This window comes from Ochotona princeps, chromosome 8 (assembly GCF_030435755.1).
Source record: "Ochotona princeps isolate mOchPri1 chromosome 8, mOchPri1.hap1, whole genome shotgun sequence".
Classification (NCBI taxonomy): Eukaryota; Metazoa; Chordata; class Mammalia; order Lagomorpha; family Ochotonidae; genus Ochotona; species Ochotona princeps.
In genome coordinates this window covers 12,759,264-12,773,952 of record NC_080839.1, presented here as the reverse complement: position 1 = coordinate 12,773,952, position 14,689 = coordinate 12,759,264, and the positions used below count along the sequence as shown (strand labels likewise).

Sequence of the window (14,689 nt, the reverse complement as noted above, 5' to 3'; positions counted from 1 at the left end):
AGGCTCCTAGCTTCAGCCTGGCCCAGCCCCAGTCGTGATGGCCATTTGGGAAATGAACCAGCACTCTGCCTTTCAAACAAAAAAAGGTAAGTCTTCATTTAAAAAAAGAAAAGAAATGTTTCCATCAAGATATGCCCCTGATTCTGACCTCTGATGTCTCTTCCTGCCAAAAAAAGAACACATCATCCTTAATAACCCACTGCCACCATTGCCATCCTGCAGGGTCATTGTCCACGGCTGCCCCAGAGGGCAGCTGTCTGTCTCATGTCATCTCTGTCACCTTTGGTACCGCCCAGAGTGCTAACACGAAGGCCCTCGACACATACACATGGAACCGAAGTGCATTCGGAGTGGGATTTCCTCCACAGAGCGGTACTGAATGCACACATCGTGTGTTGCTCTGGCTGCACTTGCCTTCAGCTCTTGGGGTTTTAGAAATGAAAGAGAGTAGATACAACGACAACCACTTGTGTTTCAGTTGCTAAAACCATCAACAGCCACCCTAGAAACACCGCCAAAAAAGTCACCTTTTTCATACCCGCCGCAGATGCTGCCAACTTGAGTTTTTTTAAGACACTGATGAGTCAAATTATGCCCTGAAGAGTCATCAAAATAACTCTACTGCTTACTTACAATATTGATGTGAAGCCTGCTGCTGCGCACCTACTCTCCCTTCCTGGATCATCTTTTAAAGCTCAGCACCCACAGCTGAGAAGAAGGCAAATAAACCGATGACCACAGCATAACCCTAGCCACTTGCCATCTAGAGGTAAATACAAGTCAAGCAAGCGCGTCTGCCAACTCAACGTTGGTATTTGCCGCCCTCTGGTGGTGAAGCTCAGGAAGTTTCCACTCCAGGAAAGGCAACCGCAGGTTTCACAGATGCCCCTCTGAGCAGCCCAAGGCAGCGTCCTTCATCCTTCATCCCACAGGACGCCCCAGCATCTGAGCAGATCCTGCACTCTCTGTGTGTGAGGATCAAGAGGAGGAATATTCAGTCTGGACGCTGTATTTACAACACATCTACAAAGAGAAACACCTCAGTGAAGCTCTCCATAACAGCTCTGTGTGAGCAGGTGTTTGGGGACCAGTCACATCACACACGTGTCGTAACAGCAAGCATTGGTGGACTTGGCCTCACCGGTGCTGTGCAACACACACTGCACAGGCCATAGGTGTTCAGGGCATTAGCCGGGGCGCACACAGCCTGCTCCCTGCATGCACAGCTATGCTGCACGTCACATGTTCCTCTTGAGAGACCTCCACCCCTACCCACCCCGCTTCACTGAGTGCCCCTGGCCTCTGCAGGAAGGTCTCTTATCCAGCCTGTTGCTGCTGAAAGATGTACACACCATCTTCCGGAGCCCAGACCTCTTCCACACGCCAGCTTGCAGAGCTTCTCCAAAACACAGTGTCTACCAGGTAGGCGACTGTTTTCACATACATGATGCCATAGCTCCCCCATTGGCTACTAAGTCACAGATGAAATGAACGTCCTGTTGTCCAGAATCTTTGTAGTGGGGCTGGAGGAAAGATGAATGGATGAGTGGATAAATGGATGGCTGACTGGATAGGTGAACACTAGAATGTACAGATGGATGGATGGATGGATGGATGGGCGGGCAGACGGGCGAATGAACAGATGGGAGGATGAGTGGGTAGGTAGAGAAATAAGCATCCTTTGATGCTTTGAATCACCAGTGAACCTAAGCTTGATTGTGCAAGCCTCCATGTCCCACGGTAATAGCCTGTATGAAGGATGGAGTGCACACTGGTACTGTACATGAAGCCCTCCACGAGGCTCAGCTCACTCAGCCCCACAGCTCTGTCTTTAGGGCACTGCCACTGGCTGAGGTCAGGCAGAGGCAGGAGGCCAAGCCCCACAGGCTGCTGCTCTTGGAGGCTTCACGATGGCTTTGGAAGGAAGCACAGTCTCCCAGCTGCTTCTGTGCACGTTGAGTCCATCAACTCCACAGCACAGCCTTGTCGGGCAGCTCCTCTGCTTGGCTGAGCGCTGGGCACTGGGGTGAGGTAAGGATGAGGAGCCCACCAGCATTGCAGCCTGTATGGACACCTGGTAGGGAGGCCCTCCCCACACCTCCCATACTCACTGCCAGCCAACAGCCTTCTTCTCTAAGATTCATTTATTTTATTGGAAAGGCAGATTTACAGAGAAAAAGAGTCAGAGAAAGAGAGAGAGAGAGATTTAATCCTCTGGTTCACTCACCAAATGGCTGCAATGGCCAGAGCTAGAACAATCCAAAGCCAGGAGCCAGGAGTTTTTGTCCAGGTCTCCTACTTGGATGCAGGGTTCCAAGGACTTGGGCCATCCACCACTGATTTCTCAGGCCATAAGCACCGAGCAGGATCAGAAGTGAAGCAGCAGAAAAATGAACCCATATTGGATGTCGGTGCCTTGGGTGGAGGATTACCTGATACGCCAAGACGCACAGCTCAAAGACCTTCCGTTGAGGCCTTGTCTGCTCAGGCTTCTGTAACAGACTCAGTGATTTTAAGCAAAGGAAATGTCTTTTCTTACAGTTCTGGAGGCCAGTGGGGTTGGTCTCCAGTAAGGCCTGTCTCACTGGGTTGACCACTGTCTGGCTGTCTTCCCATGGCGTGTCCTCCATATGTGCAGCCATCTCTTGGTGTACGGACAACAGTCTCAGGGACTTAGGGCCACATCCCTGTCCCCAAGTAAGACACAGGTGGCAGCCATATGTTATGGACTGCCAAACTTGTACATATTGAAGCCCTAATCCCTTGTGGCATTCTTACAGCCATCTGTTGGCTGGAAGCACAGTAATTCTGCAGGTTGGGGTTCAGTGTCCTGGGGCTAGAACAGCCTCACTGAGGAAAAGCCAGCTGTAGGAGCTCCGAGGTTGTACATGAAAATCAGCCCTGAGCAAGATGGACCACGCACGGCACGGGAAAGCTACCAAAGTGAGGCCGATGAGAGGAGGACAGGCTGAGAGGGTCACACGGGACCCTGGAGACAAAAGAGCCTGGGACTTGATCTTTGGGAGCCTGGAAGGCCATGGTGGTGACAAGATGGCCAGGGTGGTACTGAGGACTTGCACCTGCATCTGTGTGTCACATCCAGGGTTTCTTCAGGTGCCCAATTGTAGCACCAGCAGTAGCTGGGCCCTTGCTGGAGACAGAGTCCACAGTGCCACCCCAGAGCTATGAGAGATGGACCCCAATTCCTGAACCATTCCAACTGTAAAAGCATCAGGGAGCTGCTCGTGGAGATGGTGACCACTTTGCCTTACTGTTTTTGTCCAGGGAAGCTGAACCCCAGTGGGTGGTTTGACCCTCCTCAGCCTCCCAGACTTCCCACACCCATGATGATGCCCCAGCTCTCTTTCTTCTTGGGCAAAGGCTTCCCAGCCTCCCCAAGTAGGTCTTCAGAGTCCTCCCACATTGTGTCTTAGTTTCATTCCCCTGTGTTCTTTTGGACACTAACCGGAGGACAGCTAGTGAGGCCAGGCTTTGAGAGGAAGTCTGAAAGTACTGCAGAATGCCATAGAACGGAGAGAAAACAGACATCAGGGCCAAGTTTGAAAGCACGAGGCATGCTCGGCCTTGAGCAAATGTCACTATGCAGAGCAGCAGCAACGGTTGCCTAATACCCCAAGAATGCATACGAGAGCAAGAGAGCCATTTTTCCACTCATCAGCCAGTAAGGCACCAACAGGACAGCCTTGGGTTTCAGCCGGCAAAGCGTTATGTCATGCGCTCAAGCCATAGGAGAGCAGAAGCTGCCAGCAAGGCCAGTGAGGTCACTCTACTAGCCATGCCCACTGTGATATCACAGTGGCTTGAGTCACTGTCCAGCAGGGGGATGCTGGACATGTGTGAACCAGGCCCTGTGTGACGGTTCCCTACTGCCTGGCAACACGTAGACAGAATTAATGCCAGTACTGGGTAACATGATTTGTTCCAGGCACCCAGGAATCTATGGGACACTCTGCCCCTTCCCTGAGCACTTTAGACCATCGCTGCCTGGAGGCCAAGGTCAAGGTCAGGCACATAGTCCCAGCAAAACCCACTGACCCCTGTGCTGTAGGCAACCCCCATCTGCCTGGTAACCACAGCAGCAGTCACAGATGAGCTAGGGCACACTCGCTGGGCACCAGGGCTGTACACAGGCCTCCCTTGTGCCTCACCAGCAGGCTGAGCCTCATCTCACAGAGGAAGAGGCTCAGAGCAGACTGCCGACTTGGCCCCACCTGCTGGCCATGGCCAAGATGAGCTGTGAGTCCAGGGTTCTCCAGTGTCAGAACACAGGCTCATGGCCACAGCCCTACACTGCCGGGAATGAGGTATGCACAAGAGGCACACACCCAAGCCTCCTGGGGGCTTGGCAAGATGAACGGGAACCTGCGCAGTCACCCTGTCTGTCTCCTCTCTCGGCCCACTGCCTGGGCAACATGGAAGACCAAGTCTTGGCTCCAGGAACCCACCACTCCTGCTTCGTCGGCACTTCGTCGGCACTACCCCACACCTGACCCTGCATAATCCCACCACAGGCCTCTGGGAGTGCTTGGGGCTGCTGGCAGTACAGCATGGATAGCCTCACTCATCTTCACCTACCCCGAAACGGGCCAGAACACAGGTATCCCAGCAGCCCTCAAAGCCACTGACGTGCACCCAGGGCTGTCCTCAGAAGGCCCCGCAGACAGGCCACTGAGATTAGAAGGGCTATCTGCAGCCACAGTCCCCTCGCCCCAGTTCCTCTTTGCTGCAACTCTGAGTCCATCTGGCTTCTCTCCTGCCTCTTTTGAGGGGCCGAGGATCTCAAAGCAGTTGCAAGAATTTCTGCTACCTGTTGGAAGAACCCCAAGTTCCTCAGCATCTGGGACCTCCTCCATCAGCTGAATTTAGCTGAGCCACTCCTGACAAGGGACTACAGAACTGAAGTGGAGAAGGCCCCAGCAAAGCAAAGCACAGCTCAGGGACCAAGCCACAGGTGGGTTAGGTTCTCTGCCTTGGCCACACTCACCAGCAGGAAAGGCACCATGGGGGAAGCTGGGTCCGGGACAGGCAGGGTGTGAAGCAGACCCCTGAGAGGGAATAAGGAAGCCAATGTCACATGTGGAATTGGGTGAATGAAATTCACTCCTTCACAATGGCTCAGTGAGTAAATCCTGGCCTTGCATATGCCAGGACTCCATACAGGTGCCGGTTCGTGTCCCAGCTGCTCCACTTCCCATCCAGCTCCCTGCTGTGGCTGGAAAAACAGTAGAGGATGGTTCAAAGCCTTGGGACCATGCACCCATGGTGGAGACCTGGAAGAGGTTCCTGGCTTCAGACCAGCTCAGCTCCAGCTGCTGCAGCCATTTGGAGGAGTAAACCAGCAGAAGGAAGATCTTTTTGTCTCTCCCTCTCTCTCTAAGTCTGCCTTTCCGATAATAAATCTTAAAAAGAAAAACAGTCCTTCCTGGCAGGATCCTGAACTCAAGCCATGTGTACACACTCCTGGGGAGTCTTAGTTCCATTCCAGCTTCACCAGGCACAGGGGACCAGGCTCTCCCCTTATCCAAAGAGACAGCGAGGACCCAGAGGAGGAAAAAGTGTGGAGGAAGCAGGAGGAAGGGGGAGGCCGCCCAGAGCTTCTCCCGGCTGCTCTTTTCAAACCAGATGATGGGAGGGTGCGAGCAAGGGGAGGCAGAGATGGCTGCTGAAGGTCTGGCCTTGTGGACCACGAGTGCCTATGCTCACACAACCCCAGGAGGATCAGCACCTGCCAATCAACTCAGCCGAGACCTTGCCCACCCAGGCCATCTGTTGGCTGCCCTTTCCAACAGACAGGCTTGACCTAAACCAACAGCTCTTCCTGGACCATGTCCCATGGGCCTGTGTCCACAAGGCCCGTGCTCTCCCCAGTCTCCATGACAAAGAACATGCATCTGGGATGCAGATGTATGGGACATCATCTGAAGGGTGCAGAAGTGTTCCCTGTGCATGCCAAAAGACGCTCCTCAGCACATCCCAGAAACTCTGGCCCTGGACACACCAACCAACCGTGGCTCCAGAAGCTTGGCCCCTGGACATCCCCGACAGGTGCCCTCTATCCTGAAACAGGGAGGGCAATTCAAGAGTCAACTACCTTCATGGCGCCCATGGCTTGGAAAGTCACTGCTAATCTTGAAGGAGTCAGCGCTGCCAGCATCACATTGAATCTTGTGTTCTTGTTCTTAATAGGTGAGTGGTACTGCCCGTCTGGAGTCACAGAACCAAACCTGAAGTGAGGAGACAAGCATCATGAGAAAGAAGGATGGGAGTTAGCAACAAAGCAGAGCGTAACATGCGGTGGGATACACAGATTTCGCTGTCCCAGAACCTCCTCCACAAGCCAGATGGTGGAGTAAGTGGGGAGGGGCCGGTGTCTCCCCAGGGCCTGCTGAGAAAGGCTCCCCTCACGGGAAGCAAGAGTAGGTTATGCAGCACCACCCACCTGCCTCTCAGCAGGACACGGGTATGAGGACAAGGACGTGACCTTCCCCTGGACATGAGGATGTCTTCCTGGACTCCACATTCTATCCCATCATGCTTGCACCTGTCCTTACAGAACTGCCACACTGTCCTGATTGCTGTAGTTTTGCAGTATGTTTTTCAAACCCCAAATTAAAATATATATATATACTTTTGGTTCCTCAGTCTCTTACAACTCCATACAAATTTCTGACTCTGTTTTTCAATTTCTGCCTCTCATGAAGACACATGGGAACGGCACTGAATTCACACAGCTATGGACTGGCCCAGATTTTAACCAAGTGAGGAACCAACCCTGAGAGAGTCCCGAGGGCTTCTCCCTCAAACCTGGCTACTCAGTAGTGTGGGGAGTGTGGACTGTAGCCAAAAGGCCAATGGAATCACAAAGGAATCAAGCATCACTCATCAAAGACAGACTCTGTGTCCTCGTGTCTCCCACCATCAGTGCAGCACACTATCGTGTTTCTCTCTCGCTGACACTGCCTTGGATGAGTGCTCAACTCGTGGTCCAGCCGCTGGCAGAGAACTGACAGGACTGCTACAGTCTCACCTGCGTGGTGACACACACCAGCTTCCCTCTGTGGCTTTCCCCTCGTGTCCCAATTCTCAGGATGGATGAGGCTGATGAGTGACTGGGAAAGGCGGGCACCTCCAGGGGACGGGGTTCGCATCCTCAGATCTGCTGTTTGGGACCCTCGTGGCTCCAGCGGGCGGCCTTCAGCACCCACCAGGAGAACCACACGGAGGTTTCTGTTGTTTCAATTTTCTTTCCCACCAATTCACGGTGGACAGTGCGGATTTAAAAAAAAGAATTTGCTCTACCCTGTGCCTGCTTCCAGGACACGTTTTCGTAAACTTTGGGCATCATCTCTCACATCTACCTGCATGCCACCCAAAGGAACAGAACTTTTCAGGAAAATCCCACTGGAAGGTGGGGTGGTAGCTGGTGATGCCCATGTTGATTCCTGGCTCTGTAAGATGTACAGTGACTAAAGCCTGTGGTTTTTACAGGATACATGAAATGCAGCTGACCAAAGAAGGGCAATGGTGCTTCGTAGCCTTTGCAAAGAGCACCATGAACCTCTTGCTCCACCCCCAGGACACACCTGATGGTGCAACCTCCATCTTACTATGGAACCCACCCTAGCCTCCCTGTGCGGTCCTGGCACCGACTCACCAGCTACCAGTGGTTATCACAACTTGTGGAACTGCCAGGGGATGCCTCACCTGTCACCACCCTCAAAGGAGACAAAGACACTAAATAGTTTACTGCAGAAAAACAAAGGCCCACAGGTCTGACAATTCAGCAACTGCTGACATAACTTATGGACCATTGATTTAGCAGTCTTTGAGGGGTCCTATCAAAAATGATGGTGCAGAGCAGGTTTTGTGGCACAGTAGGATATGTCACTGCCTGTGATGTCAGCATCCCATTGAAGTGCCAGTTCCAGTCCCAGCTGCTCCACTTCCAATCCAGGTCCCTACAAATGCACCCGAGAAAGCAGCAGAAGATGGCCGGAGTATATGGGCCCCTGCCACCCAAATAGCAGACCAGGACGGAGTTCCAGCCCATGGCTTCTGCTTGGGAGACAAAAAGGTCATGCGCCCAGCCACCTGAGTCAAGGGGGAAATGACTTACCTATCCAGCAGGTTCTCCCTGGGTATCCGAACCTTGTCAAATATTAAAATCCCATTGTCCACACCATTCAAACCTAGGGAGGACAGAAACAAAGCACAGTTGCAGAGGCACCTGCGGCTCCCAAGCCTGCCTCTGCTAACATGCACAGCCCTTTTTTGGCCCTGAGTTGTTGGTGCTACTGCACTTGGGAAGCTGGAAAGGGACACCGTCTCCCTGGTGAGCTGTGCCTGAGTGTTTGACCTGCGTGGCCCACTCACCCCTCGCCTCCTGTGAAGGGAGGAGAACATGTATTTCCCTCTGCAGGGCACACCCAGCAGTGGTTGTGAGTAAGAAAGAAAAACAGGGCAGGTGCTGGTCATGGTGGTTAACACATCACCTGTCGATGTGGGCCCACCGAACGCCCAGAGCTTAGGGAGATTTCAGCAGGGGAACGCGCCTTTGTTCAGAACACCTCCCCTTGACAAGGACACACCTTGTAAGCACTGAGGAGCTTACAGGGAAAGCAAAGCAGACTTCTCTGTGGTTGCCAGGGTTCTCAATACCTGGAATGACTTCACACACACACAGCTCACCCTTCTGCTCTCAGCAACACCTGACATGTGAGGCCCTTTCAAGGGGCCAGGGCCAAGTAGGGTCTCAACCACCCCCCTCACAAAGGCACTCAGGAGCCCTGAAAATTCAAAGGCAGTGCAACTCGGTGTGGTGTCACTGTGGGTGAACACTGAGGAGGGGTGGGACCAGCCCCCTCCCACCAAAGGCTCTTCTTCCCACTCCCCTCCCTGCCCTTCTTGCCTCTTCGTTTGCTGCTCTTCCATACTACCTCATTTGGTTTGGCTTGACCTTGGCCAAGGACAGCCAGTGGAAGCCCCAATCACAGCCTGGTTTCCTAAGTGGGACTGTATTTACACACACACGCACACACACACAAACACACACACACACTATATGAATTCCTGTGGCTGTGACCTTATGTCTTGGAGACAGTCTTCTCAGAGATAACTGATATAAAGTGAGGTCGTTGGGATGGCCTTCATGTACATAGCTGGTGCCCTGATTGGAAAGGCAGCAACTGGAGACAGGTACACCAGGGACGATGGAATCCTGGGCCTGAGCCCTCCTGGATTGTGCTGAGAAGGGACCAGCCCTGCTAACACTTGGATCCCAGGCTCCAGTTTCCAGGATGATGAGACAAACACATTTCTGTGATTGGCACTGCCCTGGCACACCAATGTACATGATCAGTCCTCAGTGGGCATCAGGACTCCAGAAGCACAGACATTATTGGGGTGAGCTGGAGATCCTGGGGCATGAGAGCTGCAGTCCTCTGAGGTTCCGCAGTCCTCTGAGGTTCCACAGTCCCAAGAAGGGGAGAAAATGTGGAACAGCACCCCAGTCAAAATTACCTGGTGCCTAGAACACTCAAGAAGCTGAGAGAGGGCCCAGCTAAAGCTGGGAGAGGACCTTATTGGCTAAAGTCCTCACCTGACCTGTGCCGGGATCTCATATAGGCTCAAGGACGTATCCTGGCTGCTCCACTCCCTACTTACAGCCTGTGAAAGCAGTCAAGGATGGCCCAAAGCCTTGGGACCCTGCACCCAAGTGGGAGACCTGGAAGAAGTTCCTGGTACCTAGCTTTGGCAGCCACTTGGGGAGTGAATCAGTGGATGGAAGATCTTCCTCTCTGTCTCTCTTTCTTTAAATCTGACTTTCCAAAAAAAAAACAAATAAATCTTGAGGGAAAAAAAAAAAGCTGGGAGAAACAAGAGAGTAATCCTCAATGATGGGCACTCTGCCAGCTCTAGGAAACTACTTCAAAAGGGCTCATTTTTTTTTTCAAAATATGCATTTCCATGAAATTCTTGACAATCCTTTATAAAGCTTGGATTTTAAAAATTCTACACTCAAGTAAGCTATTCTTTTCAATCCATTTCTCCAGGTACAGAAAAGACTGAATTTGGCTTAATTTCTCTTTTCTGGGAAACATTTCTCTATCTTTTCTGTTCGGGTGGGGTGAGTGAGGTTAGCATCGCCTATGGAGGAAGAGAGGAGGCAAGACGGGGTGGCCCGGGGACCCACCTTCTTTGTGGAGCATATCAACAGCTGTCACTCCTGGATACAAGTTTCCATTTTCATCCCGGATGGGGACAATGAAACAGTGGGGGCCTACGGCAGATAGAGATCGTATTAAATCCTCCTTTCTAAAACTGTGAATAAAGCTGTGTTCATTCCCTGGAATGGCATGAATTTATTTAGACCCCAAAATTCATTCAGGTCTATGTGCATTTGGCATCATCATGTAGAACGTCAAAACGCCATGATAATTGGGACCAGAAAGCTTGTTCTGAATTCCTAACGAGGTAAAAGTGGGGGATCGGGAAAGCGTATCCCCGGAATGCTACTAATAAAGAGAATGATTCTAGTTCTCTGTGTGGGTGACAAACCTTGGGATTTTCCATGAATGATGAGTTGGGCAAAGACGACAGCGTAATTCCCGTGCATGGCATTGCCAATGTACATCTTCTCGGCATCTTCACAGGGTGTGTCAATGACAAACTCCTGCACAGAACAGCAGGGTGACAGAGAATTTCCTTCAGTGTGGCTCCTTGCACCTGCATAGCCCAGTGCAAGGCGTGCTGTGGACACAGGTTTGCCCTGCGCATGGTGCCACCGTCGGCTGGGTCAATGGCGAGACATCAGAGCCACTGTGCTATCATCTGACTTTCCAAAATATATACACTTGTGCATGTGTGTGTCTGTCTCTTCAATACATTGAAAAAAATAAACAGATATGTTTAAAAAAAAAAAAAACTGTTCATGAGGCCCAGCACTGTAGCCTAGTGGCTAAAGTTCTTGCCTTGCATGAGCTGGGATCACATATAGGTGCTGGTTCTAACCCCAGAGGCTCCATCTAGCACCATGCTTGTGGCCTGGGAAAGCAGTCGAGGACAGCCCCAGGCCTTGGGACCCTGTACCCATGAGGGAGACCTGCAAGAGGCTCCTGACTTCTGGCTTCAGATTGGCTCAGTTGTGGCTGTTGCAGCCACTGAGGGAGTGAATCAGTGGATGGAAGATATTTTTCTCTGTCACTCCTCCTCTCTGTATATCTGACTTTCTAATTAAATTTTTTTTAAATACAAAATTTTAAAAACTGTTCACCCATTATTCCCCTCTCTTCTTTCTAACATCAGAATGATGTGTGCCATGTTGCTGAGCCTGCTTCCCTGGACTCTACAAAGCCTTCATCAGCTTCTTTCATTGGACCACTCTATGCAGAAGTTCCCAGTTGCCCCACCCTAACGAGACAAGCTTTCTGCCCCTCATTGACCTCCACTGTGACCCTGGCCCTGAACTTCCCTGCCTCTGTGACACAGGTCCTTCTCTCAATAGCGACCACATCAGGGAAGGCCAGAACTGCCCACTTGGACCAACACCAGTAGGCGACCATGACCTATTCCCTCCATCGCTTAGAAGACGAATCACCTGCTGAAGCCCTTGGCTGCCATAACCACCACGTAAAGTCACTCAAGGTCACCATGTGCAGACCTGGAAGACAGAGCAGCTGGAGACGAGTCTCTCCCTCCCCAGGGACGCAGCTGTTGAAGCGCCATCCATTCTGTCTCCATGCCACAAGCAAGGATTCATTCCACTTCAAAATGGTCTGACACTAACCCTGCTCACAGAGAAGCAAAGACATGCAGGGCTTTGGGTGGTTCTTGTCCGTGTTCAATCTCTGCTCAGGCTTGGTCTTGCTTGTCCTGCTCTGGAAGCAGATCACTATGCGAGAGCTGTCCCCCATCTCACTCAACACGTGGGTCACCCTCCAGTGTGTGACTCAGGAGGGACTGATGTGGGATGGGCGGTGGGGGTGGAAGGAGGGAGCAGGACAAATGGCAGAAAGGTAGAGAGCTGAATTTCTACTTACAATCAGAGTTATCAATATTGAAGACGTAGCTGAATTAAACCAACAAGCTATCGATCATGCAAAGATTAGCTCGGATTTCAGATTATGAATTACAAAGACTGTGCTTTCCCTTGGGCCAAGAAATACAGTCTTGAAGCCTAACAAAACATTCTCTGACACATGTTTGCGTGGGGAAACTTTTAGCACGTGCAAGAGCTTTTCAGAACTATAAACGGATAAGTTGAATCTTTTTCAGAGAGTTCTCAGGAGGCCGCCCCTGTTTTGTCAGGCCAGCTCGGACTTCACAGAGTGACAAGTTAACTTGAGCGTGGGGGCAGTGCTGGGGAAGAAACAGCAAAACAATGCTGAGGAGAGAGGCTCACCCTTCAGGGAAAGGAGTGGAAGCAAAAGAGGAAACCAGCCAAGGACAAAAGATCTTATGGGACAGAGAGAGAGCAGAAGGCCACGGGGCCCGCCACCATCCCATACATCCCGGAAAGGAGCTTCGTCACTTCTGGCAAAAGTCTTGTTTTGGGAAGTTTGCATCTGCCAAAACGCAGCAGTTACAGTTGGATCTAAAGAACGCACACCATGCGTGCTGGTAACTGCCATGATTATCTGTCCCACGTAATGACAAAGTGATGGCCTGGGCCAGGCAGCTCACAGCCTCAGGTACCTTCGCTATTCAGCATACTGTGTAAAAAGCAAGCTCTCACCCTCCTCTTTGCCTCTTTCTGTCGCTATGCAATCACAGCCCCTCCTCCAAACAAAATTCAAACCACCAACCTGCAGGCACGAATAACCAAAAAGTGTAAGAGATTTAAATAGTCCTTAAGGGACAAAAATGCTCATTTCATCAGCTCTGACGATTTCAAGAGGAAATGAAGGGGAAAATACAGAAAGCAGCGGAGGGAGAAGCCCATTCCCGCTGTCGGTTCTGGTCGCTGTGTGTCTGTGATGAGCATGCGGTCTCTCCTTCCCGCCCCCTTCCCCAGGAGACAGCGTCCTCCAGGGTCTCCCCGTCATTACAGTCTCAACTTTGCAACTCCCCTGTCAGAAAGTGGCAGCTGCTGGGGCCCACCAGGTAGCTAAATCATTTATGCTGTTTGGGGAAAATGAGACCAGCACAGAAAATTATTTTTGTAAGGGAAAAAAAATCATGTTAAGAAGAAACAAATAAATTGGAATTGTGGGGTTTGTTTTTGTTATTTTTCCATTCCATGAATGACAGCAAGGTGACTTCAATGCCATGGCTTGGGGAGAGGAAACGTTGGTGAGACAGAATCCATCACTGTCACTGGTGGGGAAGCCACGCTGTCAGGGGCCATCCCACTGGAACTCAAGGCTCGCTCATGAACTGCATACCCAGAGCCAATTTCTTAGCCTCTGAAAGCCTCAGTTTCCCTGTCTTTATAAAGCAGAGGCAGTAATAAGGTGATAGGACATTTGACACAGTGTTTACCCCTGCACAGTGGGACTAATCTAAGAACCCCTCAATGTTGTGTTTCTGGGATTGTGGCTGAGAAGGACTACTGGACACCGTGCAGACAGGGCTGGATCCAGGACAGGACGTGCAGTGAGGGCTCAGTGACAGAAGCACTGACCCTTGTCCTTCCTGCGCCCTGGGACACCTTTGGCTACTGTAGAGAAATCACACCAGAGCAGGAGGGTCTGAAAGACATCTCCCCAAACAGCCCTTTGTCACTGTGAAGTCTGACCTCCTCTGACCAGCATCCACAGCCAGGAAAGCCTGCTAATAAAAATCCAGCTTAGCGGTAGGTGTCTGCCAAGGTGATTAATACACCCACTTCCCAAGACAGAGCACCAGGGCTCCACACCCAGCTCTGACTCTGGACTCCTGCTTCCTGGAGCCCCTGGGAGGCAGGGGTGGTGAGAGACCCAGGTCGAGTGCCTGGATCTTGGTCCCCAACTCTCTTCCTCTTCCTCTATTCCTCTGTCAGGAGGGAATAAAGAAAAAGAGAAAATGAAGAACAGACCAAGTGCCCACAGTCACGCAATGCAGCCTGCAAGCAGTCTCCTGCTTACAGAGATGTACAAAGAGTCATTCCAGAAAGAACTAGAATATTTACTGATTCCTTTGTTGTCCTTAGCAATGCCCAATACAAGCAAATAGAAAGGAAAATAGGTAAATGGTTGCTTTATTAACTCAGCATGGAGGAGCTGCTGGAGAAGGGAGCATGGCAGAGCTGAGTATTCACAGGGCTGCCGGTGACCCCAGGCTGCAGAGAACCCAATAGACAGAGCCTCGATCAACACGTTTTTAATTGATAGGAAGTAAAGGAAAAGAAAGAGCAACAAACAAAAGGGAAGGGAAGAGAGGGAAATGGGAACAAAGATCAGAGTTTACCACATATGGGAGGGATAGACAAGGTAAGAATGATTAGAGAAGCTTTGGTTGTTATGTCAGCTGCTACTGCAGGTCCCGCTCCCAAACGTTCCCTTGAAATCGTTGGCACTCAGTACCAGCAAGTTCCATGGATACAACCATGATTCAAAAAGATCAGAAAAGAGAAAAAAAAAATCAATGACTATACCGAGCATCTATGGGCTTTTTTGTTCCGGTTACTCCCTAAGCAATCCAGTGTCACAAACACAGACACAGCATCGGCATGGTGCTGGCTGCTGGAAGT

General features: G+C 51.2%; 1 protein-coding gene across 1 annotated transcript in view; it reads right to left on the bottom strand.

Annotated features, from left to right (window-relative positions):
* Positions 1–14,689, bottom strand: part of ACOXL (acyl-CoA oxidase like) — a 312,000-nt gene that overhangs the window by 258,325 nt on the left and 38,986 nt on the right. Inside the window, exons 6-9 of the mRNA XM_058667609.1 lie at positions 10,579–10,693; positions 10,214–10,300; positions 8,138–8,210; positions 6,113–6,245 (exon numbers count right to left, since the gene is read on the bottom strand). Of these exons, the coding sequence (XP_058523592.1) occupies positions 6,113–6,245; positions 8,138–8,210; positions 10,214–10,300; positions 10,579–10,693 (408 nt within the window). The remainder of the gene's footprint in view (positions 1–6,112; positions 6,246–8,137; positions 8,211–10,213; positions 10,301–10,578; positions 10,694–14,689) is intronic.